The sequence below is a fragment of the Chlorocebus sabaeus genome, chromosome 21, assembly GCF_047675955.1.
Source record: "Chlorocebus sabaeus isolate Y175 chromosome 21, mChlSab1.0.hap1, whole genome shotgun sequence".
NCBI classification, from domain to species: domain Eukaryota; kingdom Metazoa; phylum Chordata; class Mammalia; order Primates; family Cercopithecidae; genus Chlorocebus; species Chlorocebus sabaeus.
The window spans coordinates 63,653,862-63,680,091 of record NC_132924.1 but is presented as its reverse complement, the minus strand read 5'-3'; the positions used below and the strand labels follow the sequence as shown (position 1 = coordinate 63,680,091).

Sequence of the window (26,230 nt, the reverse complement as noted above, 5' to 3'; positions counted from 1 at the left end):
TTGAACTTCTGTAAGATAGAGGCTGACATTCAAGCTAGTCAGGTTTCAAAGACTAAGATTTTTTTTCCTATTATAAAAATAGAATAAATAAGTGAATGAAACCTCTAAGCAAGTTTTCTGTTATCCAAGCTGTTACAGAGATGCAGGAAGATGATGGGTGCCAAAAGAGTGCTGACTCAGCAGCAGCCACTTGATTGGAGGAGGGGAAATTCACTGTCTTTGAAGCAGGATTTCATTTGGGGCTAATAGAACGAATTAGAGAATATTAGAATTCTTAAAGCAATCTCTTACGCATAACAGTGAAAGGTCAAATGTGGGCTTTCATGCAAAGACTACAAATTCAATTCTCACAGCTCTGTGCTGGTATTACCCACAAGGAGCTATGAAGAACAGCAATTGATTTCTTCCCTTTCTTTTTTATGGTCAGAGTACATATTTACAACCAATGATACAAGACTACTACCTTGCATTTTCCTAGTACCCGTCTCTCAGCTTCAAGAGCATTACACATTTTTAAAATTACAATTAGTTATCTCACTCTTCCTGGGAGTTAACTGCTCCATATCATCCTGAACCCACAAATGAGTTAGCAGAGACAGCCTGGACTTATGTGGCATCTGGATAAATGCTAAGTAATTGGAACAGCCTTGAGTATGTTGAATCATGCCTCTGAAGTCAGGCAGATCTGAGCTTTAATACAGTGAATGCATTTCTAAACATGTTTGTGCCTTATTTTCCATATCTTTAAATGAGATAATAATAGAATATACTTCATAGAGTTATTATGAAGATTAAGTGAGTGAACAAGTGTCAAGTGTGTGGCACATTTCTAGTTTACAGTGTAGTTCATGAGGAGTTAATGTGTCATAATAATTACAATAATAATAACAATTTGATAGCAAGCATTCATACTTCTAAATGCATTACTCTAGTAAGAATACTTGGCACTTTAAAAACATACCTGTTTTATGCATTAACGTACACTTTTTGGTGTGAAAAAGTACATATTCTCTCCTTGCACCCAAAACATTAAGTATAAAAAGTAATTATTACAGAATTCATAGTGAACAACAACAAAAAATTCCCCTTGGCATTACTGAATGTTTTAAAAATGACTCTTGTTAAGATAATTGTCATATTCAATTTGTAATTTATTTTCAACCTTTAATGAATCATTGAGAGTGATTAACAAGAAGGTTTCTTTTATGTTATACATTTTTTTTCTGTCAGATAAGCTTTCAAAACCTCTTCCTCTAGGCAAACTGTAAGAAGGGAAATTTAAATAACTGGCAAATGAATGAATGAATTATATATCAAATTTTGTATCCATAATTCTTTATTTTAAAACTTTATTGATACTGAGAATAGGTCATCATTTTTTACTCTTTCATACTTACACTCCATCTCTAAATATATTTAAAGATTGTATAATTATTCAAAGAGTAAGTCATCTTATTTAACTTCAGGCCTTTTTTTTTTTTTTTTTCAGTAAAAGCATCCTGTCATTCAACAAAGAGCCAAGAAATAATGTGTGCTAATAATGTGTATATAATGCTATGTGAGAGAGACATTAACTTCTAATTATTCTTAAGTAGTCTGATCTAGGTAACCCTCTATAGCAACTTGTGATTATCACTCTATCGCAACTCACAGTTTTTACCTCTAATGGGAAAGTAATTCTTTCCCATTAAACTGTAAATTAATGAGTATAAGACCCAGTAAGAAATTGACATTTAGAAGTTGCTAAATAAGAGATCATTGAATGTATGAATACTTAATAAACAGTTGAATGAATGGATGGTTACATGTGTGGATAGATGGTTGGATGGATGAGGCAGCATGAGACAGTGAAAAGCATGCCCCCCTTTACCATTACCTAGCCATTGGACTTTATACAAAACATGAAATTACTAAATATCAGTTGCCTCTTTAAAAAATAATAGAGATTTCTACCCTTATAATTCAGTCTATGTCTGTATGTTTTATGGTAGTATTTATACTCCACTGGTTTACTCTTTCTCTCTTAATAAGGAGGCCAGAATATGCCCCAGAGATTGTCATTAGCACCTTAGAGGTAAGAAAGATAAGGATATCTGCATAATTTCCTGGCAAGAATAATGAAGCAAGAAATGTGATGTGTAGTTTAGTCTAACGACCTTGTAAAATAGAAGTGTTCAGAAAAAGATGGTATAAAACTTAAATTTTGGTGAAGCTGTCTTAAAATTATAAAATTTTGAATTAAAAATCATCAATATGATACTTAAAGAACATTTTAGAAATATAGAATGTTTAGATGAAGGTAAACATTCACTCTTGACCATTGAACTATTGTCATAAAATCTTCTACATAATCTGAAAGAATATAAAAATACATTTTTAGCCTCAAATCTCTCCTGAATTTTCAGTTGTTCCCCTACCCCAGTTCATGAGGCTAAGGTATTTTTGAGCACTAAGGCAGTGTTGACCATTGTATAGAACATGGTCAGTCTTCTAAGGCTGTTGTCATAAAGAAGTAAGAAGAACTATGATCAGGCCGGGAGCAGTGGCTCACGCCTGTAATCCCAGCACTTTGGGAGGTATAGGCGGGCGGATCACGAGGTCAGGAGATCGAGACCATCCTGGCTAACATGGTGAAACCCCATCTCTACTAAAAATGCAAAAAATGAGCTGGGTCTGGTGGTGGACCCCTGTAGTCCCAGCTACTTGGGAGGCTGAGGCAGGAGAATAGCATGAACCCAGGAGGCAGAGCTTGCAGTGAGCTGAGATCATGCCACTGCACTCCAGCCTGGGCAACAGAGCAAAAAAAGAAGAACTATGATTAAACCACATTAATCCCTAGTGTCAATCCAGTCCTTGTGATTATACTAAGAAAGGACACGAAAAAGAAAGGAAAGAAAGAAAGGAAAGAAAGAGGAAGGGAGGAACGGAGGAAGGAAGGAAGGAAGGAAGGCCGGCTGGCCGGGTACAGTGGCTCACACCTGTAATCCCAGCACTTTGGGAGGCTGCAGCAGGTGGATCACCTGAGGTAAGGAGTTCGAGACCAGCCTGGCTAGCATGGTGAAACCCCATTTCTACTAAAAATACAAAGAAAGTAGCTAGGCGCGGTGGCACACGCCTGTAATCCCAGCTGCTGGAGGGGCTGAGACAGGAGAATCTCTTGAACTCCAGGAGAAGGAGGTTGAGGTGAACCAAGATCACGCCATTGCACTCCAGCCTGTGTGACAGAGTGAAACTCCACCTCAAAAAAAGAAAAATAACTTAGTGAGAAAGAGTGCAGAAATAATGGTTTCCTTTGATTCTAAGTCTACTAAATCAAGGGATTTAGCACCACTTCAATGCTGTACTCCTTTCTCACTTCTCAATAGTGACTGTCTCAGCTGGCAATTATCCTAGTTCTTTCAGCAACTGGATTTTGACCTTGAAATCAGAGTCTCCATTCTCATTACTGGCTACAGCCTGTCCACTAGTTTTTTATATCAGCCATTATTCTAGAATGTAACCGAATTCTTACTTTAACTCTCTTAGATAAGCAATCCATATACTTGGTCTAGTTGTGCTGTTAGTTAATGGTATCATGCCCTTCTTTCTTTTTGCCATGTGTTTTGCCCTCTTATATTTGGGCTTAAATCATGATGTTACCCACATGTCTAAATTAATTGTCCCATTACTTCACCCTACTCTGAAAATATGCCTACAATTATTTCTGCTTACTTTCTTTTCTGGTCAGCTATTTGCCTATGATGTACACTTATGACCTGATTTCTTTCTATCAAGGATAGTTGTTTTGGAGAAACAAGGATAAAATCCATTCTTTAGTTTGTTCGTTCTGTGTATATACATATTTACTTGGTATTCTCAAAGTTCCAGTCACTCTTTTATTTGGTATTGGGATAATAGAGCAAAAGTTGTAGAATGATATGAGGCACAAATATATAAACCATTATTATCCATTAACTTACATAATGCATATTAAGTAGCACATATTCCGGGCTAGACAACATGTTGTTTAGCATTGTATAACAAAAATGAATAAAATAGCTTCTTCCCTCAAAAAATTGGTGGAAAAAATAGACATGAAAACAGATAATTTAATGCTGTGTGACATATCTGGTAATAGAATTAAAGAGGAAAATATAGAAGCAGGGTTTGACAAAATATGATACAGGCAAGGTAAGAAGTTTTTCTAGTATATTAAAAAGGTTGGCATTAAAGGAATATAGCAAATCACAGCTGTTTACTAACAAAGGAGCCAGGCATAGGTTGTTTGAATTCAAATTCCTTCTCCACTTGTTAACTTGGAGACCATGAGTGTGTAATCTCTCTAAGCACTGGTTGATGCATCTATAATGCAGATGAAAATAGAACCTAACTCAGAATTGTTCTGAGGAATGATGAGATAATTCATATACCTTGTGCATAGTTTATACTCAGTAAACATTGGCCACTATTATTCTATAATCAAAGACAGAATTAAAGAGGATTTTAAGCAGGAGAATTATGTATCCAAAACTGTTTTAAATGAAGCATACTAAAAATTTTAAGGAGAATATTTTGAAGAACATGGACATAAATCCATTGGTAATGTGTAGCAGGAACTGATGCTTGCGGAGGAGGCTTAGGCAGTGTTGAACATTGTGGATACATCAAGCTCTATCTATAGTGTGAATGGGGACACCCGTGGAAGAGCATATGAAATGGATACATCATTTGGCTGAAGATAGAATTGCATAAAACACTAAAATTTAAGGGATAATATCAGAAAAACAGAAGCCAGTGAAGGATATAAAGAAGAATGGCCAGTGATGTGCTTGGTAATAGGCACAATCACAACCTAGCAACGGGTGGCAAGAAGGATGAGTAACAACCAGGCTTCAGGCCAGGGCTACTTTAGAACTCATGATATGTCAGTTGATAAGTTAGGGATGATGCGAAACTAAAAGTTACTTTCACAGTGTCATGAATTCACAGAAAATAATGTGCTCCATCATATTTCTTTAAGTTAAATACCACCTTGATTAATATGAGATCTGGTTATGCTATTAGAGAGAAGTCTAACCAACATTTTTGTATTTTTTCTTAAAGGATTTTGCAGAAAAGGAGAAGTCCACAGCAAAGGGCCTGGAAGATGTAAAGGCAAACTTTTACTGTGAATTATGTGACAAGCAGTATCACAAACACCAGGAGTTTGACAATCATATTAATTCTTATGATCATGCTCATAAGCAGGTAAGCCAAAATGGGAAAAGTCCTTCATATTCCTGTATTTGTACCTTCAGAACAGAACCGTATGAATTTGACCTTATTTACTGTCATATAAGACTATGAGGTGAGAACATTTTATGTCCTTTTTTCCCCTGGAAAGGTTGTGTTTTGTGTTTAAATGTTATCCAAAGTCATTTTTTCCTAGAAGTACTATACTACTAGAGGTAAACTTAGAGATAATCTAAGAATAGACTGACATATTTATTTTAGAATTATATTCAGTTAACCCTTAAATAACACAGTGGTTAGGAATGTCAGTCAAAAATCCGCATGTAACTTTTGCAGTTAAAAATCCGCATATAACTTTTGATTCTCTCAGAACTTTACTAACAGCCTACTGTTGACCAAGAAGAAGTTTTACTGTACCATAAACAATCCATTAATGCATGTTTTATATATGTTATATATATTATATATTGTATTCTTACAATAAAGTAAGCCAGAGAAGAGAAAATGTTATTAAGAAAATAAGGTAAGGAAGGGAAAATATAGTTACTATTCATTAACTGGAAGTGGATCATCATAAAGGTCTTCATCTTCATTGTCTTCATTATGAGTAGGTTGGGAGGAAGAGAAGGAGAAGGAGTTGGTCTTGCTGTCTCAGGGGTGGCAGAGGTCGAAGAAAATCCACATATAAGTGGACCCATTCAATTCAAACCTATATGTTGTTCAAGGGTCAACTGTATATAGGGAAACCAGGACCCGGGAAAAGTAATAATGTCTTATTCAAAGTTACTTAACTAGTTAGTGATAGGTTTAGAATCCTGGACTAGTGCTAGGACAGAATCTATTACAGAATTGATTATAGTCTACATCTTTCAAGGACTCTAAGTTATAGGAAATATTAGGTCTTTGGGAAAGCAATTCTCAATAAAAGATTACATTTTCCTAAGCATACTCTCTTAAGAAAGTCAAAGTTGTTATTTAATAAAAGGAACACTGAAAACAAGCAAACAAAAAATCCAAAAGGGAAAAGCCTAGGGGTAATCACAGGTGAAAACATTTCAGTTTATTTACTTGAAAGATCATATGGGCATCTATATTATTAGTGTTGATATACTACATGTGGCTGCTTATATTACCTACTCTCCAAATGTGAAAAAAGAGGCTATTTTTCTCCTCTGGTTAGATGTTATCCTTGCTGATTGAGGTATGGCGATACTGGCAATTTAGGAATGTTAAATACCACCAACTGAGAAAAAAAATTTCATGTGGCCAAAGATTATTGCTAACAGCTGTAATAAGGTACACATTCCTGATGCTAAATGTACCTGGCATGTGGGAATGTGTGGGTAAGTCTTGTATACTCTATCTTAAATATTTACTCAGATTAAACAAAAATAAATATTTTGTCAGACATCACTAGCATTTTATTGAGTGTATACTAAATATATATGTATGTGCATATATACACATATATATGTATGTATATATGTGTATGTGTATATATACACATATATGTGTGTGTATATATATCCTTGGGAAATGCAAGCCTGGCAAAGACACAGCCTTTATCCTTAAAAATAAGATATATGTATATAGTTGGCTTCATTTCTCTGACAAGGGCTAGATAATGAGATAAACTGTTTTAGGATTGTAATTCCCAAATCCTAGTGTGTGTAACAATGACTTCAGAATATGTTAATTGTTCAGATTCCCAGAATCTTCCTCAGATATTCTAGTTCAATAATTCTGAGATAGGGTCTAGCAATCTATATTTTAAAATGAATTAAAAATGAAAAACTTAAAACATATATAAATGTGAACTAATGGCTATCACCCAACTTCAATGATAATCAGTCTTGCTTGATTTATACCACTCACCATACCTCCGCCACTGTTACATTATTTTGAAGCAAGTGCCAGATGATATATCATTTTATCTAAAAGTATTTCAAGATATATGGTGATGCTTTAAAATGGATGTTTTGATTATTATCTAACCTAAAAATCAACAGTAAATTTTTAAATGCCAGTTAGTGCTCTTGTTACCTTAATGGTCTCATAAATGATTTGTAAATTTGAATTCATTGAAATTAGTATCCCTAAATATCCACACTTTTGGTTGACATGTCTTGAAGTCTCTTTTGATATATTTTAATCTACAGGTTTTTCTGTCCCTTTTAAAATTGTACATTTTGCAGTTCCTTTCCCACATTTGGGATTATGCAAAATTCTACCCACTGTTATCTTTCAACATTTTCCTTGGTTTCCTTTTGACTGTTTTTTATGGATAGGGATTTGACCAAATTCAGACATATTTTTTCGTGGCAAGAATATATTAGAGGGTATTTTGTGTCCTTCCATAAGGAGGCATATAATGTCTGGTTGGCTCTCTTTTTTTTTTCAGAGACAGAGTCTCTCTCTGTCGCCCAGGCGGGAGTGCAGTGGCTGGATCTCAGCTCACTGCAAGCTCTGGCTCCCAGGTTTACACCATTCTCCTGCCTCAGCCTCCCAGGTAGCTGGGACTATAGGCGTCCGCCACCTCGCCCAGCTAGTTTTTTGTATTTTTTAGTAGAGACGGGGTTTCACCGTGTTAGCCAGGATGGTCTTGATCTCCTGACCTCGTAATCTGCCCGTCTCGGCCTCCCAAAGTGCTAGGATTACAGGCTTGAGCCACCGCGCCCGGCCTGTCTCTCTTTTTATAACCTTAAGTTTGATGAGTGAGTTGAGGTACTATCAGATTATTGATCCATTTGTCATTAAGTTTCCACTGGCTTTTTTCTCATTAATGATTTTGTAATGGTCATTTGCTCAAATATCTTTATTTGTATTTGTAAAATGATGATTCAAATTATTTTACCCCTTCTAACTGAATTAGATAGATTATGTCTGTAAAGAGATACTTCTTATAAGCACCACTCCCTGTGGGATTTTATGCAGGTGGTCTTCAGGCTGAATATTAAGAAAAAATTATTCGGGGATTCAGAGAAATAAAAGACCAGGAAAGGTCTCATGCAATAGTGGGATTTGATTTGTGTCTTACACATGTATAAGTAGATGTTAAAATAGACGATCAAGATGAGATGGCATTCTTGTCAGTGGAAATATAAGAAGCTAAGGTAAGAAAATTGAAGAGCATGAGGCATCTTTTGAGAACTGTAGGAAGTATTGAACTACGTGGGGTGAATCTCCCATACCAGGTCTGCAAGCCACAGCAACTCTTGTACTCTGGAATCCTGCCTAATCAATTTCCGTTTTTTATCACTTTCTTCAATCTTATTTCTATTAGCTATCTAACATGTTGATAAACAACCTTCCTCAATCATTCTATTCTATCCTATTCTTTCTATTCTATTCTATTCTATTCTATTCTATTCTATTCTATTCTACATGCACATTTCCGTCTTTCATCTATTTGCTTGTTTCATTTGTTTGTTTATTGACTTTCTGTCATTCTAACTTTCCTGGTTATTCTCCTTCATCAAACAATGATTCGGTTTGAACTGTGTGCTACTGTGTTCATTGTGAAAAATCGACACATTTGGTCTCCACCTTCAGGGAGCTGGTAATCTAATTGAAGAGAAGACAAGTCAATAGATCTTGTGATACATTAATTTAAGTGTTGTAAAAAATTTACACCTAGGACACTTAAAAGAGAGCACAAAAAAACTGATTCCGGAAAGAAGAGAAGATAAATGAGCTGGATTTCTTAAAGACTGAATAGAAGCTAACTGTGTACTCAAGAATAATAGGTCCTATATGGTAGAAAACCTATTATCAAGGCATGGGGGCAGTTAAAAAGTGTAATCTATGAAGGAACAAATGATTCACTATGGCTGCTTAAGGCCATCATCACTCTCTTGGGGATCACTTTAGAAATCTTTGAAACTGCATCCTATTTACCTCATTCTCTTTTTGCAGTGCATCTTGTCCTCATTTTTCATTCTCATTTCTACCATCATAATTAATCTCACTTCTAAATCATTGCTGAGGTCTTCAAACTGGACCCCCCACCTCCAGTATTTTTCCTGCTCCACACAAACCCATCCACTTATGGCCAGATAAATCTTTTCATACAACCCCATTTATATGATCACTCTTTTCCTAGGAAATATTTAGTGCTTGATGACTGATTTTTGAAAGGGTCTGAACTACTTATCATGCTATTCGAATCCACAATCTGGCTCTTGCCTCCATTTCCAGATTTATCTTCTGCAAATCCAGAATTTCCTTAGAGTTTCTTTAAACATGTCTTATGCTTTCCCACATGCTCATCTTGGATCATTATCTTCCCTCTTCCTGAAGTGCCCTCTTGTCTTGTGTCTCTTTTTCAGCACATACTTCTGCATATTTAATGCAGAGATTGACAACTTATATGGGATACTAAAATCGCTGAGATTTCATGGTAAACTAATTTAACACAGCATTTTAAAAATACCTTTTGCTTGAAATCTATTAATATTATGGAGAATTTTTGTACATGCTTCCCACTTTAAAAAACATTGGAATAATTAAATTTGCTATAAACTTTGTTAGATTGCTTTCTTGGATAATGTTGAAATACTTCCATTTAAAAATTTATTTTAGCCCAAAATATTTTGAAAATTACCACAATTTTGGATGAAGCTGAGTTTAACATTTTTCTTTTCTTTCCTTTTCTTTTTCTTTTTCTTTTTTTTCTTTTTGAGACAGAGTTTCTATCTGCCGCCCAGGCTGAAGTGCAGTGGCCGGATCTCAGCTCACTGCAAGCTCTGCCTCCTGGGTTTACGCCATTCTCCTGCCTCAGCCTCCCAAGTAGCTGGGACTACAGGCGCCCGCCACCTCGCCCGGCTAGTTTTCTGTATTTTCCAATAGAGACGGGGTTTCACCGTGTTAGCCAGGATGGTCTCGATCTCCTGACCTCGTGATCCGCCCATCTCGGCCTCCCAAAGTGCTGGGATTACAGGCTTGAGCCACTGCGCCCGGCCAACATTTTTCTTTTAAATAAAACTGAATTTTATATAAAGGAAAAGGAATTATGCACTGAAGTAAATCATGCAAAAGTATATATTTTTTTTCAAAGTTCAAAGCTAAATTTGTCCATTTGGTTCTTCTTTAAGAGCTCTTCTTGATTGTGATGATGATTATAATGGTGGTGGTGGAAATTTGGCTATTTTTTGGCCTGAGTAATGTGAACAGTTGCCATAATTTTATTTTCCATGTAGGTACAGATGAACTAACTGGCTTTTTCTGTTGAACTTCCAAAAATATGCTTTTTTTGGTACACTTAGAAGTAAATCCAAACTCTCATGAAATCCATTCTATTCCTCATCAATAGAACATCTTAGATCTGATAATGAAATAATTTTTGAATACTCTTCTCTGCTTTTCCTTCATTCATGTATAATTACTCAGGATCCCACCACTTAATAAGTAACTTCTGAAGCATTTGTTATTGTCTTCTGTCAGCATCATGTATTTATTTTATCACAAAGATGATATTTTTCATGGTTATATTGTAATTCTAGATGAATAAGTCAACACACAACTTCAAGAAATAAAGTAAAAGAGTATGTGATACATATATTTAAATAAATTCCATTGGAGCTTTAAAAATATTTTTCTATAATTTGAATAAAAAGTAAGATTATTTATTTATTTATTTATTTATTTTATTTATTTATTTATTTTTGCCTCATGGCACTCCAGTATGGGCAATCCAGAGTGAGACCTGTCTCAAAAAAAAATTTAAGATATTTTCTTAGGTATTATTTGTAGAGAAAGACAGCTCATCAATAACAAACCTGATTTTTAAAATTTCTTCAATGAGGAAAAATAACGAATTTCTAGCTTTGACAAGTCATTCTATATATAGCTCACATTTTTTGAAACAACTCAATATCTTAGCTATTGCCTTGAACTTAAAATTCGGTGTGAATGTTGAGTATTATTCCTAATGCAATTCGAATGTGTATACAAATTATAATCACTTAGATAAAGACAGAATTGTAACTATTAATATAGGTAACATGTCAATAACAACTAATTCCTTTTGAGACTACCTACAAGTCATAATCTCTTTCTCAAGATTGTTAGCTGCAAATGTATTACTGGAATGAATAATACACATCCTCACATGCAGCAGCAGTCTCTCCAGCCCCAGGGACTTTCTGACTCATCTCAATTTTGAAAAAACAAATGAGCCAGATCCCTGTACAATTAACCCATAAAAATATCTTTAATAATAAAAACGAATCCACTTTGAAACCCTCCACATGTGACACTTAATCCTTCTAATCTCTATTTGCTTCACAATAGGATTTATTTTTACACAGAAGGAGCTGTTCACTCGTCAAGCCCTGGATTTGAACTCCAATGGATTCATTGTTTAAAATACTGTTTCGGATTCACTGCATCTCTACTTACTCTGGATAACATATCAAAACAGAGCTACCATTTTCATCTTGACTTTAAGAGGAAAAGACCCCAAAATTGATAAAAGAATTTAATCTAATTACCTTTTCTGTTTCTGCAATTTGATTCATATTTTCCCCAAATACTGCCCAGATGATATATAGTATGTGTAAGTTATTAGTCCTCTAAAAGTGGTAACAAAATGTCAAAGTGTAGATGATTGGTGGGGTCAGCAAGATTGAAGAAATAAAGACTGGAGTGCCTGGAATGAATACTTTCAGTATTTTTTGAATGAATATTTCAGTAGCATAAAATAATACTATCTCCTGCTCCGTTTTGCATTCTGTAAACCAAGATTTCTGGTAAAGTGTGTGTGTGTGCGCGTGTGTGCATGTGTGCGTGTGTGTGTGCGTGTGTGTGTGTGTATCCTGGAATCACCCAGTAGTTTCAACCTTTATTAGCAGAGAAGTATGAGACAAAAGAACCAAAGGTGATCTTAGCTTCCTGCTCATATTTAACTCTCCCAAATTACTATCTGTATCTTACCTAAGAGGCTTCTTGATCTCAAGTTTCTCCTAACTGAAAATAAACTAAAAATTCTGCATTCTGGCTCCTTCTGACTTCCAAATATATCAAGTGATTTCCTTCTACCTTAGGGCACTGGCTATAGCTGACTTTTCTGTCTGGAAAATTCTTCTATCTGACCTTCAATGTTCTCATTCTCTTCATTTGTGTCTCAGCTTAAATGTCACCTCTTCAGTAGGACACTTTTCTTTTACCTTAAGTATTCAGTTACCAGTTTTCCAGTTCTAATATCTTGTTGCTACTATCAGTGGGGGTGTACGTTGTAATGACTCTTCAGAGCCAGCTGTTCAATATTTGAGAACTTTGTGAGCCGGTTGTTCCCACTGGTAGATTGAAATCAGCCACAATGAGATAACTACAAACACTACAAGTCAGGGTTTTCTGTGTTTTATTTGTTTTTTCTAAAGAGTTGATAATCCAGCAGGAAACTGCTTATCACTCTTTAAAAAGAAAAAAAATACTTTTTAATTTTGTCATCATACTCCACTCCCAGCTATTAACCTCATAAAGGGAAGGGCATGGATGGTTCTATTAGCCACTGTGTCTCTAGAACTTAGAGAAACTTCTGGCACATAGTAACATTCAATCGATTTTTTTTTAATGAATAAGTAGCTGAATAACTTAGTTTTTAGAGTAGACCATTTCACTCTGTCCTATGTCAATATATTGACCTATCATTGACTACTCATTACTTAAGTGAACAGAGTAAATACTGTGGTAAACATATGGGGTGGCTAATCTCAAGTTATTTGTGATTATTGAACAAAAGGTGTCATGAAAGCACATTTTTATAATTTAAGAAAATATTTGATCCCATATTAATGTTGACAAAGGTGCGCCACCCTAATATGTTCAGACTTGACTTTGTGGAAAATTGCTAATCTTCAAGGACTTTTAAGCAAGCAAATGATATGACTAGATTTGTGATTTAGAAAAATAATCCTAAGAGCAGTTTATGTTGGTACATAAGAAGGAGAGCTTGGCTCTGTGATCAGATAGGCATTCAAGAGTTCAAGAAAGACAATAGGAGTCTTTATAACAATGATAATGAAGGGAAGAGAAAGGGATAGATTCTAAATTTTTCAATGGATTACAAAATGTGAACACATGTTTTGCATAACTAGTAATCAACTAATACAAATTTGAGGAGATCTTAAAAGGTAAATTTGTCAAGCATTAAAAGAAGAATCATACCACCCAGTGTTGACAAGGTGTGAGAAAACATTGCTTATGAGAGTGTAAATTGTCTTAATCCTTCAGCGTTCCACTTTTGATTATTATGAAAAGGCTTATATGTCAATTTTTCCTATTTACAGTTCCATTTGGCTAGTATCCTAGGAAAATAATCAGATGAATTTCAAATATTTATGTACGAGGGTATTTAAACTAGAAAAATACTAGAAACAATCTAAATATACAATGAAGAGAGAGTGACTAAATTATGGTGGACTTAAACTGGAGTAATGTGCTAGAATTAAACTTATGTTTTGGGTCTATTTTTATGTAAAATTTAATTAAAAGTTATTGGATAATTATTTATATTAAAAATCAAGAAATATAGAAGTGTAGAAAAATATTTAAAATTATTTAGTAATAATTTGGTTCACATCTTTTCAGGTAAGTCTCTAAATGTTTACTATCCAATCAAACTTTGATGTAACAATATAAAATGTGGTTATGCTATACATAGTATTCTGTCTTCATATATTTTCACTTAATGTTTTATCTCACAAATCCATAGAGATCTATATTTTATTGTGTGTTAAATAAATACTCAGAATTTACATTATTGTGACTTGTAAATATTTTTCCAACTGAGCTTCATAACATACTATGATGACTTTATGAGTCTATCTTCTTTCTTGTGCAAGTATTTTTTCCTGGAGTTAGAAATTGCTTTACTAACTGGAAAGCCATCCAAAGGCAAGTCATTCTAGAATGTTAATGTGTTAGGGGTATTTCATCAATATTGCATCACTGCCTCTTACTCATTCTTTCCTGAATTATATGCCATATATAAGAACAAAGTTTCACTAAAATCATCACGTAAGTTAGATAATCAATCAGTCCTTTCTCCCTCTTCCCTTACATATATATAGTAAAGGCCTCTATCTTTCTGCTCCAATCCTGACAATTTGTCCATCAGGTCAGTTGCATAGCTATTATTCTAGGACTTATTTTCACCATCATTTTGTAAATGCTTTTGCTTCTATCCTGGAATATACTTCTTGTTTCTATGATCCCATGGCTTTCTATGTTTTCTTTATTTCCTTATTTTGGTGGAACCTATCCTCTACGGCTTCCTAACAAAGGATACATAGGATATAAAATTTGGGTATCCGTTTCTTTCAGTAAAAGTAAATGTGTTTAATCTACACTCACAGTTGATTTATTTTCAAACTGAGTTGCAGTTTTCAGTTTTATTGTTGAGAAGCTATATGCCATCTTGTATCCTAATTGTTTCTTTCAGGAAACTTTTAAACTTTTCATCATTTCTTCCCACAACAAAAATTGGTCTAGTGCTTTCTGTATGCCCAGCACCATTCCAAATGCTGGAGATTCAGTATGGAGTGAACCAGACAATATCTCCATCCTCATGGAGCTAACATCATAGAGAATATGTGAAAAAGAAAGTGAACATATAAAATAAGAAAAATATATATCATATGTTCTATATGCTATGGAGAAAAATAAAGGAGTGAAGTGTACAGAGAATGCTGTGGGGTAAATAGCATTTTAATTAGGGGTTTTAGTAAAGACCTTATAAATAGCAATTATGAACAAGGGCCTAAAGGACATGAGGGAGCAACCCATAGAGCCATGTCTCTGAGAGAGAGTGTTCCACACAGAGGGGATGCCAAATGTCAAGTTTGGGAAGTAGGGCCATTTAGTGTTCCAAATACCCCTAACACATTAACATTCTAGAATGACTTGCCTTTGGATGGCTTTCCAGTTACTGTGCAGGGCATTCCATGAGATGTCTCAGTAGGGAGAAAATGTCATTTGTTTTAGAAAAGTGGTATTTTAATATTATTTCTTTGATAATATCTTCCTCTACAATCTATATCTGTTTCCTTTCAAAATCTGAATACACAATTAAAAGACAAAGAGTGTCATAGTTCACAAAAAAGACTCAACTCTGAGATGTCTACAAGAAATCTACTTCAAATATAAAGACAGATTAAAAGAAAAGTAATAGAGAAGCATACAACATGAATACTAGCTGAAAGAGCAACATTAATTTCAGGCAGAGCTGAGTTGAGAAGAAGCAAAATTTTCAGAGATAAAGAGGAACATTACATAATGATAAAGGAATTATATCTCTAAGAAGACATAACAATCTTTCATGTGTTTGTATTCACCTAACAACAGAGCATCAAAATAATGTGATGCAAAACCTGATAGAAATACAAAGAGAAACAGATGAATCCACTGTTTTACTTGGCGATACCAATACCTCTTTGTCAGTAACTGACAAATCTAGCAGGCATAAAATCAGTAAGAACATAGTTGAACTGAACAGTCCCATCGATCAATTGGATCTAACTGATACTAAAGGATACTTCATAGAACAGCATAAGAGTACACATTCTTCTCCAACTCACATAAACCATTCACCAAGAAGGCTAAATTATGATTTAAAAATACACTTTAAAATGTTTAAATAAAAAGTCATACAAAATATGCTCTCAAATCACAATGTAATTAGACACCTGTAATAAATAGTTGGAAACTCTCAAAATCCTTGGATATTAAAAACACATGGATTAAATAACTATCAAAAAAGTAAAAATATTTCAAGTCAAATGAAAATGAAAATATATCTTAGTAAAATTTGTGGAGTGTGGCAAAGAGTGTTTAGAAAAAAATTATAGTGTTGAATGTCATATTGAAAAAAGAAGAAATATCAAAAATTGATAATCTAAGCTCTTACCAAAAAAACTGCAAAAAGAATAGCAATTAAATTCAAAGTAAACAGAAGAGATTAAAAATTAGAGCAGAAATCAATAACACTAAAAATAAGAACTGAGAAAATCAATGAAACTAAAAGCTGGCTCTCTTAAAAAGATATAGTTGATGTATGTTTAATCAGGTTAACTAAGGAGAGAGATAGACATGGGGGATGGAGAGAGAGAGAGACAGAGAGAGAGAGTTAGGATAATAAATAGTATAAGTGACTCTATGCCCCCAAATATGATAACTTTGATGAAATATCAATTTCTTGAAAGACACAATCTATCAAAACTCATACAAGAAGAAATAGATAATCTGAATATTAAAGGAGAAAACCAAAGGTGGTGAGCTAACACGATCCAGTTTCAAAATGTACTATAAAACTACAGTAAATAAGAGAGTATAGTATTGTCAAGAGAATAGATAAATAGATCAACAGAGCAGAGTAGAAATCCCAGAAATAGACGTGCACTAATATAGTCAACTCCTACTCTTTGACAAAGAAGTAAAGGTAATTCAATGGAGAAGATATTCTGTTGAACAAATGGTGCTGAAACACCTGGACATCCACATTCATCTGATTTTCTAGAAGAAGCTACAGGACTTTTCCTAATTGTACATTATTCAATCATTATAGTTTGTATGTAGTGGTATCTCACTGTGATTTATTTATTCTGATTCCTCCAAAAACTAATAATATGGAACATATTTTCATTTGCTTATTTGATATTTACACATCTTCTTTGGTGAAGTTTCTATTCACAAATTGTGCTAATTTTTCTAACATGGTTGCTTGCCTTATTGTTTAAGAATTTTTAAAGTTCTTCATATATTTTGAATGCAAATCGTTTATGAGATACAAGATGTATAAATATTTTCTCCCAAGATTGCAAAATGTTTTTATATTTCTCTGAATATTGTATAATTTTAGTTTTCTAAATGTAGGTCTATGATCTAATTTTGAGTATTAATTTTTGTGCATGGCGTGAGGCAAGAGTCCAAGTTCAATTTTTTTCATTTAGATACCCAGTTGTTCCAACATAATTTGAGGGAAATGCTATTTGTTTCTCATGGATTTACTTTGGAAGCACTGTTTGAAGACTATTATTCATAAATGTATAAGTTTATTTCTAGATTCTCTATTTCATTACTTTGACTTATATGTTTATGCTTATGCTAGTACCACTCTATCTTATTTGCTGTAACTTTATAGCAAGTTTTGGAATTTGATAGTATGGGTTCTCCAAATTTGCTCTTGTTTTTAACAATTGTCTTAGCGATTCTAAGTCATTTGAATTTTGATATAACTTTTGGATTCTGTTTGCAATTTCTAAAGCAAACCTATTGGATTTTGATAGAAATTGCACTAAATTTAGATTAATTTGATGTAATTTTAATCCTTAATCATATTGAGTCTCTCAATTTATACATATATGTCTATTTACTTAAATTGTCTTTAATTTATTGCAGAAATCTTGTGTAGCTTTTATTTTACACATTTTTTCTTGTTAAATATATTGCTACATATTTTAGTGACTTTTTATGCTGTTTGAAAGGGAATTTTAACTTGACTTTCTGATTGTTGCCAATACGTGAATATCCAATAGGGTTTTTATATTAATATTACTATTTTATATTAATCCTGTAATTTTGTTCAACTTGGTTGTAAATTCTAGCATCTTTTTTGTTTGACTTTTAGGATTTTATGTATATAAGAACATGTCATCTGCAAATAAAGCCAGTCTTCTTTCTTTTTGAGCTATATGCCTGCATTTATGTTGTTATTTCTTGCACAGAATTCCAACGTGTTGTTGAATAAAAGTTGCAGAAATGGTCATTTTTGTGTTCTGAAACTTAGGTAGAGATAATTCTTTTAGCATTGAGTACGATGTTAGTTACAGGTTTTTTAATAGCTATCCTTTATGAGAATGAAAGCATTTTTTTACTCCTAGTTTATTGAGAGGGTGTTTTATTTATTTTGAAATTATAAATGGGATTTTGTTTTGCCAGATGCCTTTTTTTTTAATTTTTTGCATCTACTGAGATGAATATGTGGTGCTTGCTCTTCATCGTGTTAATGTGGTATAAGATATTAATTGATTTTTTGGATATTAATTCACCTTTGCATTTCTGGAGTAAATCTCACTCATAGTGTATAATATCTTTCTATAATTTATAGGATTTAAAATTGATGACGATTTGTTAAGGATATTTGTGTTTATGTTCATGAGAGAAATATAGTTCACTTTCTTGAGATGTGTGTGTGTGGGGGGGGTCTGGTATCTGAATACTAGAATTAGAAATGAGCGGGAAATGTTTCTTGCTCTCCCAATTCCTAAATTTCTGTAGAGTTCTTATTCATTCTTTAAATGTTTAATAGAATTCACCAGTGAAGCCACTTTTAGTTACTCATTTCTTTACTTAATGAAAATTTATTGAGACCTTTCTATTTCTTCTTGCCTTGTAGGTATTGTCCAGTTAATGTATGTTGTCAAAGTTGTTGGCATAAAATTATATACAATATTTTCTCATAATACTTTTAATATACACTATCTAATATCCCCTACATTATTTGCTTTTGGTGACATGTGTCTTCTCTATTTTTCTCAGTAAATCTAGCTAAAGGTTTATGGACATTAGTAATCTTTACAAACAAAACCTTTGTTTTCATTTATTTTCTACTTTTTAAAAATCTACTTGAAGTTGATTTCTGATTTCTCTTCTGAAATGTATAATATGCTTTATCTTTATTTTGTGTATAATTTATTCTTTTTAAAGGTTTATTTGCTTTTAAACAATCCTGAACCCTTAGAGTAACTGTTAATATAATAATGGGTTTCTTAAAGTAATTCTGCGGGAACCAATAAAATTGTGCCAGAGCACACAGACATGTGGTTGTCTGACTTACTCAGAAAGTAACTCTGAACAGAAAAATACATAGTATATTTTTTATGACATCCTCTTTTGATATTTTACAATCATGAATTTGATATTTTCTTGAGAAGTATTGATTATAGCCATTTTGTTTGCATTTTAAAGGTGTACTTACATGGTTTGGTCATATTATGAAATAAATGGAGGCCAAATAAGCCTACCTCAGTGTGGGGGTGGGCTTCAGTTTGAGGGGTAGGCTAGAGGAACACTGAAAAACAGAGCCAAGTTTTTTTTCTTTGAGATGGGGTTTCACTCTTGTTGCCCAGGCTGGAGTGCAATGGCGCGATCTTGGCTCACTGAAACCTCTGCCTCCTGGGTTCAAGTGATTCTCCTGCCTCAGCCTCCTGAGTAGCTGGGATTATGCCACCATGACAGCTAATTTTGTATTTTTAGTAGAGACAGAGTTTCCCCATGTTGGCCGGGCTGACTTCCAGTGACCCGGCTGCCTCTGCCTCCCAAAGTGCTGGGATTACAGGTGTGGCCACCACTCCCAGCCAGTTTTTTAAGTAGTAGTTTTGTATCTACTCCAGTGCGTAGAGTAAAAGCCTCAGCATTTTCCTCAATGGAGTGTGAATCTATTAATTTTAGACATAATGTCATACCTGTTTGCAAAAGGGAGCTAATTCTTCAACTTAGCCAAAAAGCCATGTAAGTAATCATTAGGAGTTTTAACTCAATTTTTTGACTTATAGTCCAAGATAAGCCTAGCTAATATAATGAGCTTTTTTAAAAATAGAAATATTAAATATATGGCATTTAATTGTTGAAGTGTATATTTGTTAAATGATCTGTTTCTTTTGAATTATACTTCTGTGATATTCCCTTTTCTTTTTTTATTGTGGTCAACTCCTTTTTCTTTCATAATAGTTAGCCAAATGGGAGGAAGTGTATTAAATTGACTACTCCTCCATACCCAGAGTCTTTACCCACTCTTAATATCAAACTAGATTCTAACTCTAGATGTAATCTACTTAACCTCTTTGAATAGTAAATGATACCTACTATATAAGATTTCCATGAAATTAAATACCACCTGTGATGGTTAATATTAAGTGTCAGTATGACTGGCTAGAGGGATGCTGAGATGGCTGGTGAAGCATTGTTTTTGGGTGTGTCTGTGAGGGCGTTTCCAGAGGAAATGGTTGTGTCATGCAGGACCAATAGAAACAAGCAGATGAAAGCGAGGGGTTTCTGTCTCTTTCTCTTTCTGTTTCCTCCTCTCTCCCCACTCCCATCTCTCCCTCCCCATTCCATAAGGAAACATCTTTCTCCTCCTTTCCTTGGACATCAGACTCCAGGTTCTTTGGCTCTTGAACTATGTGACTTGAATTTGCAGCCTCCTAGGGTCTCTCGGGTGTTCAGCCTCAGACTGGGCGATGCATTGTTGTCTTTCCTGGTTCTAAAGCTTTCAGACTTGGACTGATCCATGCCACTGGCCTCTCTGGTTCTCTACCTTGCATATGGCCTCTCATGAAATTTCCCTGACTCTGTGAGCTCATTTCCCTAACCCTCTCTCACATTGGTTCTGTCTCTCTGGAGAATTTGGACTACTATACTGTCATAAACTCTCTCAATGCAGTACTTAATCCAATGAATACTTCTATAGGAAAAAAATATATTTTTTAATTTTAATTTTTTAATCTGCATGTAATTGTATCCTTATCTTTTTATTCTCTATGACAGCATCCGTTTTCCACTTTATCCAATATCATAAAATGACAAAACAAAAAGTAAAAATATAATCAAACCTTTCTTCACTCAACTAGAAATTTCTGTTTATTTTGTCCAGAGAAATATAAAATGATCTGAATCTTAAAGAACCTTATAAAACTTTTAGCTATTAACAGAGGCAGGAGTATATTGCACTTTCACACACTAGATTATTATCAAGTCTTCTCCATAAAGTCAAAAGCTAAATGGAAGTAAACGAAAAGAGACTTTCCCACAAAGTAATGGTGGTACACATGGACTAAATCCACATCAAAAGTCTGAGTTACCCTCCACTTTAAATAATTCCATATGTTTCAAACATAATTAAGGAAACTGAAATACATTTGAGATTCAATTTTGAACAACTAATATGTGTTAAATTTGAGCAGTATAAAAGCGGCCCTTTGCAAAAACATTCTGGATCCAGATATACATTTGAAAAAAGGAACTTAATTGGCTATAATAAAAACAGTGATGATCACTTATTCTTTAGGATAGTTTTTTTAAAAAACAGTTTGAGGATGAAATATATTTGCTTTCTGCAGGCAAAACCTGATGACCATATTAATTTGGGCCCAAACTGTTTTTTTCTGAGGAATGTAACAATTGACTAAACTGAAATAAAATAGTCTTATTTAAATGCTTCCCACAATGCCTTTGTACTCAGAATAAATATTTAGAAATAGGTAGTAAATAAATGTGTATCAAAAAATAAAGTCTATTAACATTAAAATAAAAAGATAAAAAGAAAATGTTAAACTAATTTTACATCAAAACCACCCATCAAGACCATATTCTTTATGTATTTTTTGTGGGAGGAACCATATATCTATTTTCAAAGTTGATTCCCAAATTTTTGTAGCTTCTCAAATACACATCAAGTTATAATGCTAAGTAGGTGTAAAAATATTTGTGAATGACCTCAGCAGGTAAATTTTTATCCTTACTTGGCCTCCATATTTGATTAAATTTAGTCAACATTTATTTAGCTCCTACCATTTGCAAAGATCTGCCTAAAGTGATTTGTGGAGAAAACCAAAGTAAGATATGCCTCTAGTCTCCAGGAAGCTTCCATATGCACAGTAACCAGATATCCAGATTTCATTTGGAAACCAGTAGACTCTTGAGCATGTGTAATGATTCCTAGAGTGGTGAGGTGAGATGAGGAGAGCATGTAAGACAAATATACATGTAAATCTAATATATTGAATCAACTGTTATGAGAATTATAAAATTCCCCATGGCGATTAAAAAAAGAGAAAATAAGATCAACGTGCAAATCATTAATGGACAGCAAAGTTCCATTCATACATGTATAGAGAAAAGAATTAATTCTCAAGGTAATTAAAATTAGAACTTTCCAATTTATCTAATGCACATGTGACATTCACCTGGTCATTTAGTATAATTAGAAATTCACATTAGTCATATTAAATTCATGATAAAATACAAAGATTTCAGAATCCCAAACTATAGTGAGATTTAAAATTATATTTATGTTTAAGAGAACAAAGTGTAGATTAGCATACATAATTCAAGTTTTAGTGAGATTTAAACTTCTGTTTGAGAGAATAAATTGTAGATAAGCATACATAATTTAAGTTGTATGAAATCATTTTCTTAGATTTCAGAGATGGTGCTTTTATATAAGGAAATGAACATGGCTCGTCTCACTGTATTCTTTTTGCTTTTCCATAAAAATATTCTGACCAGTAGTTTTGGAATCTGGAAGTCTCGTTTTTAGGGCTAGACGATTGTTTTCTAATTAATATAATTTTAAAATTTAAATTTATTTTTCAGATTTTACATGTGAAACATTAGGAAAGATTAATACATTCCTAATTACATGAAGGTAGTATGGAAAAGTGGGCAGAATAGCAACCCAAAGTCTAAAGTTATGACTCCACCACTAATAAACACTTAGAATTTGAGAATGTCACATTGTTTCTTAGTTTTAATATTCATGTGAAAATTATGATAATAACACCTATCTCACCCAGAAGAAACAAAATTGTGAAGAAACTTAGAAGTTCTAAAAATATAAGGTACAATGTAAACATGAATAACAATAACATTTACAGCTTGATGTTTATTTAGGCCTTGTAATTTTCAAAATACATATATATAGTTAGCTGATTAGAACACGATTGATTCATTACTGTGGAAATAGCCTGGTACAGTGAAAAGGCCATGTTTTCAGTTAGAAGAGTTATATTTGAGCCCTAGTCCAATCACTTTTTAGTTTTCTGGTTTCTGTTACATCGTTCATCCTTACTGAATCCCTTCAGTTCCTTAGGTGTGATCTGAGGCTCATAGATCTGTCCCATCCACTTGAAAATGTTGATGTGATGATGATGATGATGATGAGTTCAGATGAGGCATGTTAAAGTACTTCATAAGTTCCTGTACAAATATAACTTTATTTTTCTCATCATGATTTTCTAAACAAATTCATTTGTATAGTATGTTAGCACTAGGCAGAGGGTGCAGGAATAAGTACAATTCAGAGAAGCTGTAGTGGGGTAGTCAATGGCTTCCAAACCTGAGTCAGAACTGTGAATCTTAGGTTCACAGCTGGGTGTGCTCCAGAGAAACTGGACCATAGGAACTGCCTGTCATGAAGTTTTGTAACTATTCCAACTATTCGGTGCAAGATGATTGCTGCCAGCACTTCTCTATATGCTATGGGAAAATTACACACCAAAGATCTGTCATATACAATTGCTTTATTCAAGATACTTACAATCCAGACAGAGAGATAATAAACACAAAAGTACTTAAAGAATAAAGAGTTTAAAAGTCATTGACCAAGTTTCACAAAGAAGAAACTGTTAATTGACAAATGACAAGTTAAGAAAATAATTGCCCCCTCACAAGTTCTAGAGATCTGCAGATGAGAAGAATCAAGTAGGGGAAAAAAGATTCAAGATGTACGAATGAATGCAGGTGAGGAGAGGGAGGATAATAGAGCAAGAGGTTTTCAGTAGGCAAAGTGAAATTAGATCAAAGAATAAGTAAAGCAGACATAGAAAGGAGGAGGGGGCAGAACTCTGAGAACAAGGGCTTTAATGAGGGAATGTTTATATGAATGTATATTTCGAAATGGAGAGAGGAAAATGAGAAAACTGATGTCTGATGTTGATTTTATGAATCATCTGATGAACATCATCGCTAAATTCACGAAACTAGTAGTTTTCTAAACTAAGGGTTGTGATCTATGAGTAGGTCATGACTCATTATGGGGTCATTGAATCATTTTAGTGAGTTGCAACTAGTAATGTTCAAAAATAAAATAGACTGAAAGAAACAATATTACATCTCACTGTATTTTGTAAGAGCAAGTTTATTTTGTGAAATTTTGTTGCAGTTAAATTTATATGTATGTGTATCCTGGGTCATGAAATAAAAAGGATATTTTCTGTGGGGTGCAGTTAAAAAATCCCCAAAACCACTCAACTAGAGAATCTCTATAAACTGAACAAAAACATTGCCAAGGGGCAAATAAAGCTTGTACGTATCATGCTGGTTTAGATTTGTGTTGAGTAGTTAATACAATATCTGCCATTTTCCAGTGGTTCTCAGAAGGCCAGAAGCACACATAAAGGAACTAGTGATGTTGATCAAAGGTTAGAAATCGGACCCAGTGGAGTTAGGGCTGTTGGGGAACTGAAGATGCCCTGGTTGTTACTGAGGCTAGGTCAAGGTGGCAGACCTGACTTTCCAGACTATCGAGGGGGATCTTCAATTACTAAAGCTTCAGTTGTTGGAAAATATCTTTTCCATTGAGCTTCAAGTCTACCTTATTGCAATGTCTACTTTTAATATCTATGATTTTGTCTTCTGGTGCCACACACCATAAATCTAATCACTTTTCTACAATGAGCAGTTTTATGTTTTTAAAAATAGCTATTGTCATTTGGGTTCACTTGGGTCTAAATGTAATGCTAGTTCAGGGAGCCTTAGAGGCCTGGAAGCTGATAAGGGTGGGTACAAAAATTTAGTTGAAGCTGTAGGCATGATAGGGGACTGGTTTGTACAGGACAGACTCTATCAAATCTGAGGATGCTCAAATTGAATGGGACAGGTGTGTGGATCAGCAGAGGCCAGACACATATGCATAACTGCAAATCAGGAAATGAGATGGCAACCACATCATTTCTGAACTCTTCTCCCTCTCTTTGAATTGGCAATATGCCTTGAGAGAGGGCCTGGTACTCCAGAGTTCAAGAACATGACGCTCTTAAATCTTTATTCTTGTTTTTTCTTCAGCTTTTTCTCAGGGGTTTTCAGCCTTTCATATGTCCTCAGAACAGCACAGCCCTTCAACTTTTCTAAATCCAGCTATTTAGAATACCTTAAATGTGTATCACTGGCCAGTTTACTGTGCTTCTGAACATGAAAAGAATTTATCAATTGAATATATAATTAAGCTACTTAAAAATATTTGGATAAATCAACTGTTTTTGAATGACTGATTCTGTGTTTGGTCTCATCTATAGACCCATTTATCTATGAGGGCTCCTATATGTAGATTAGTTTATTTATATCTACAAATACACTGAATGAAGAATAGAAGTTTTGCCTATAATTTTACTCAATTTTAACAATGTGGACTTTGTATATTATGTCATTTTTCTTTATATATATGGAATTTAATAGATTTTTTTCTTCTTTTTTTGTAAAATGAGTGTTTTGTGCTGCTAACATAATTCTTATATATTTTAAGTGAAAAATCATTACATAGTTGGCAATGTATCTTACCTCTCCCTAAATAACCTCTACTATTTATGATTTAGAACTGAATTCTCTCCTTACTTGACCTCTTGTTTGATTTATAATTGACATCGTTCCTATATTTTCTGCTTATATTCTTCATTTTATGTTTAGTGAATCTCAATTGATTTTTCTTTTTTACCTTGCATTTTTTTCCATTTTTATATTCATCTTCCTTGGCTCTCTACACTGAGTATAAATACTAGACCATAGTCTCAACCCGTGGGGAGCAGAGAATAATTTCTTGCTGAGTACTTAAAATTTTCCTATTTCATTCTATTTTATAATTGCTTTACCCACTGGTTTTCAGAAGATAGGCCTTCATTATTCCAAAGTATGCTTGGTTTATTGTTTAAAAGACAGAATAAGCTCACCCCACTTTAGTCCATTTCTAGCCATGCTTTATTCTTTGTTTAGCTTTTAATTGCTATTCCAAACTCTACAGTGTCTGTAGCAGATGCTGGCACTGCCCTGTCCATATTACTCAAGCCTTTCAAGTGTCCTCTAACTTTCTCCCAGCTGTCAGTACCTACATCTCTGTCTCTGTGTCTGAGGCATTTTTGTTTTTAACTGTTGTTTTACTTCCTAAAATCACTGAAGGCCATTCTGCTCTTATGTAGAAGATACATGAGGCTGGACTTAACACAACTTTACTCCCCTAAATCCCTAACAAATA

General features: G+C 33.9%; 1 protein-coding gene across 1 annotated transcript in view; it reads left to right on the top strand.

The window, feature by feature from the left end:
* ZNF804B (zinc finger protein 804B) overlaps nucleotides 1–26,230 on the top strand; it is a 584,421-nt gene that overhangs the window by 464,388 nt on the left and 93,803 nt on the right. Inside the window, exon 2 of the mRNA XM_007982259.3 lies at nucleotides 5,083–5,226. Coding sequence (XP_007980450.3) covers nucleotides 5,083–5,226 — 144 coding nt within the window. The remainder of the gene's footprint in view (nucleotides 1–5,082; nucleotides 5,227–26,230) is intronic.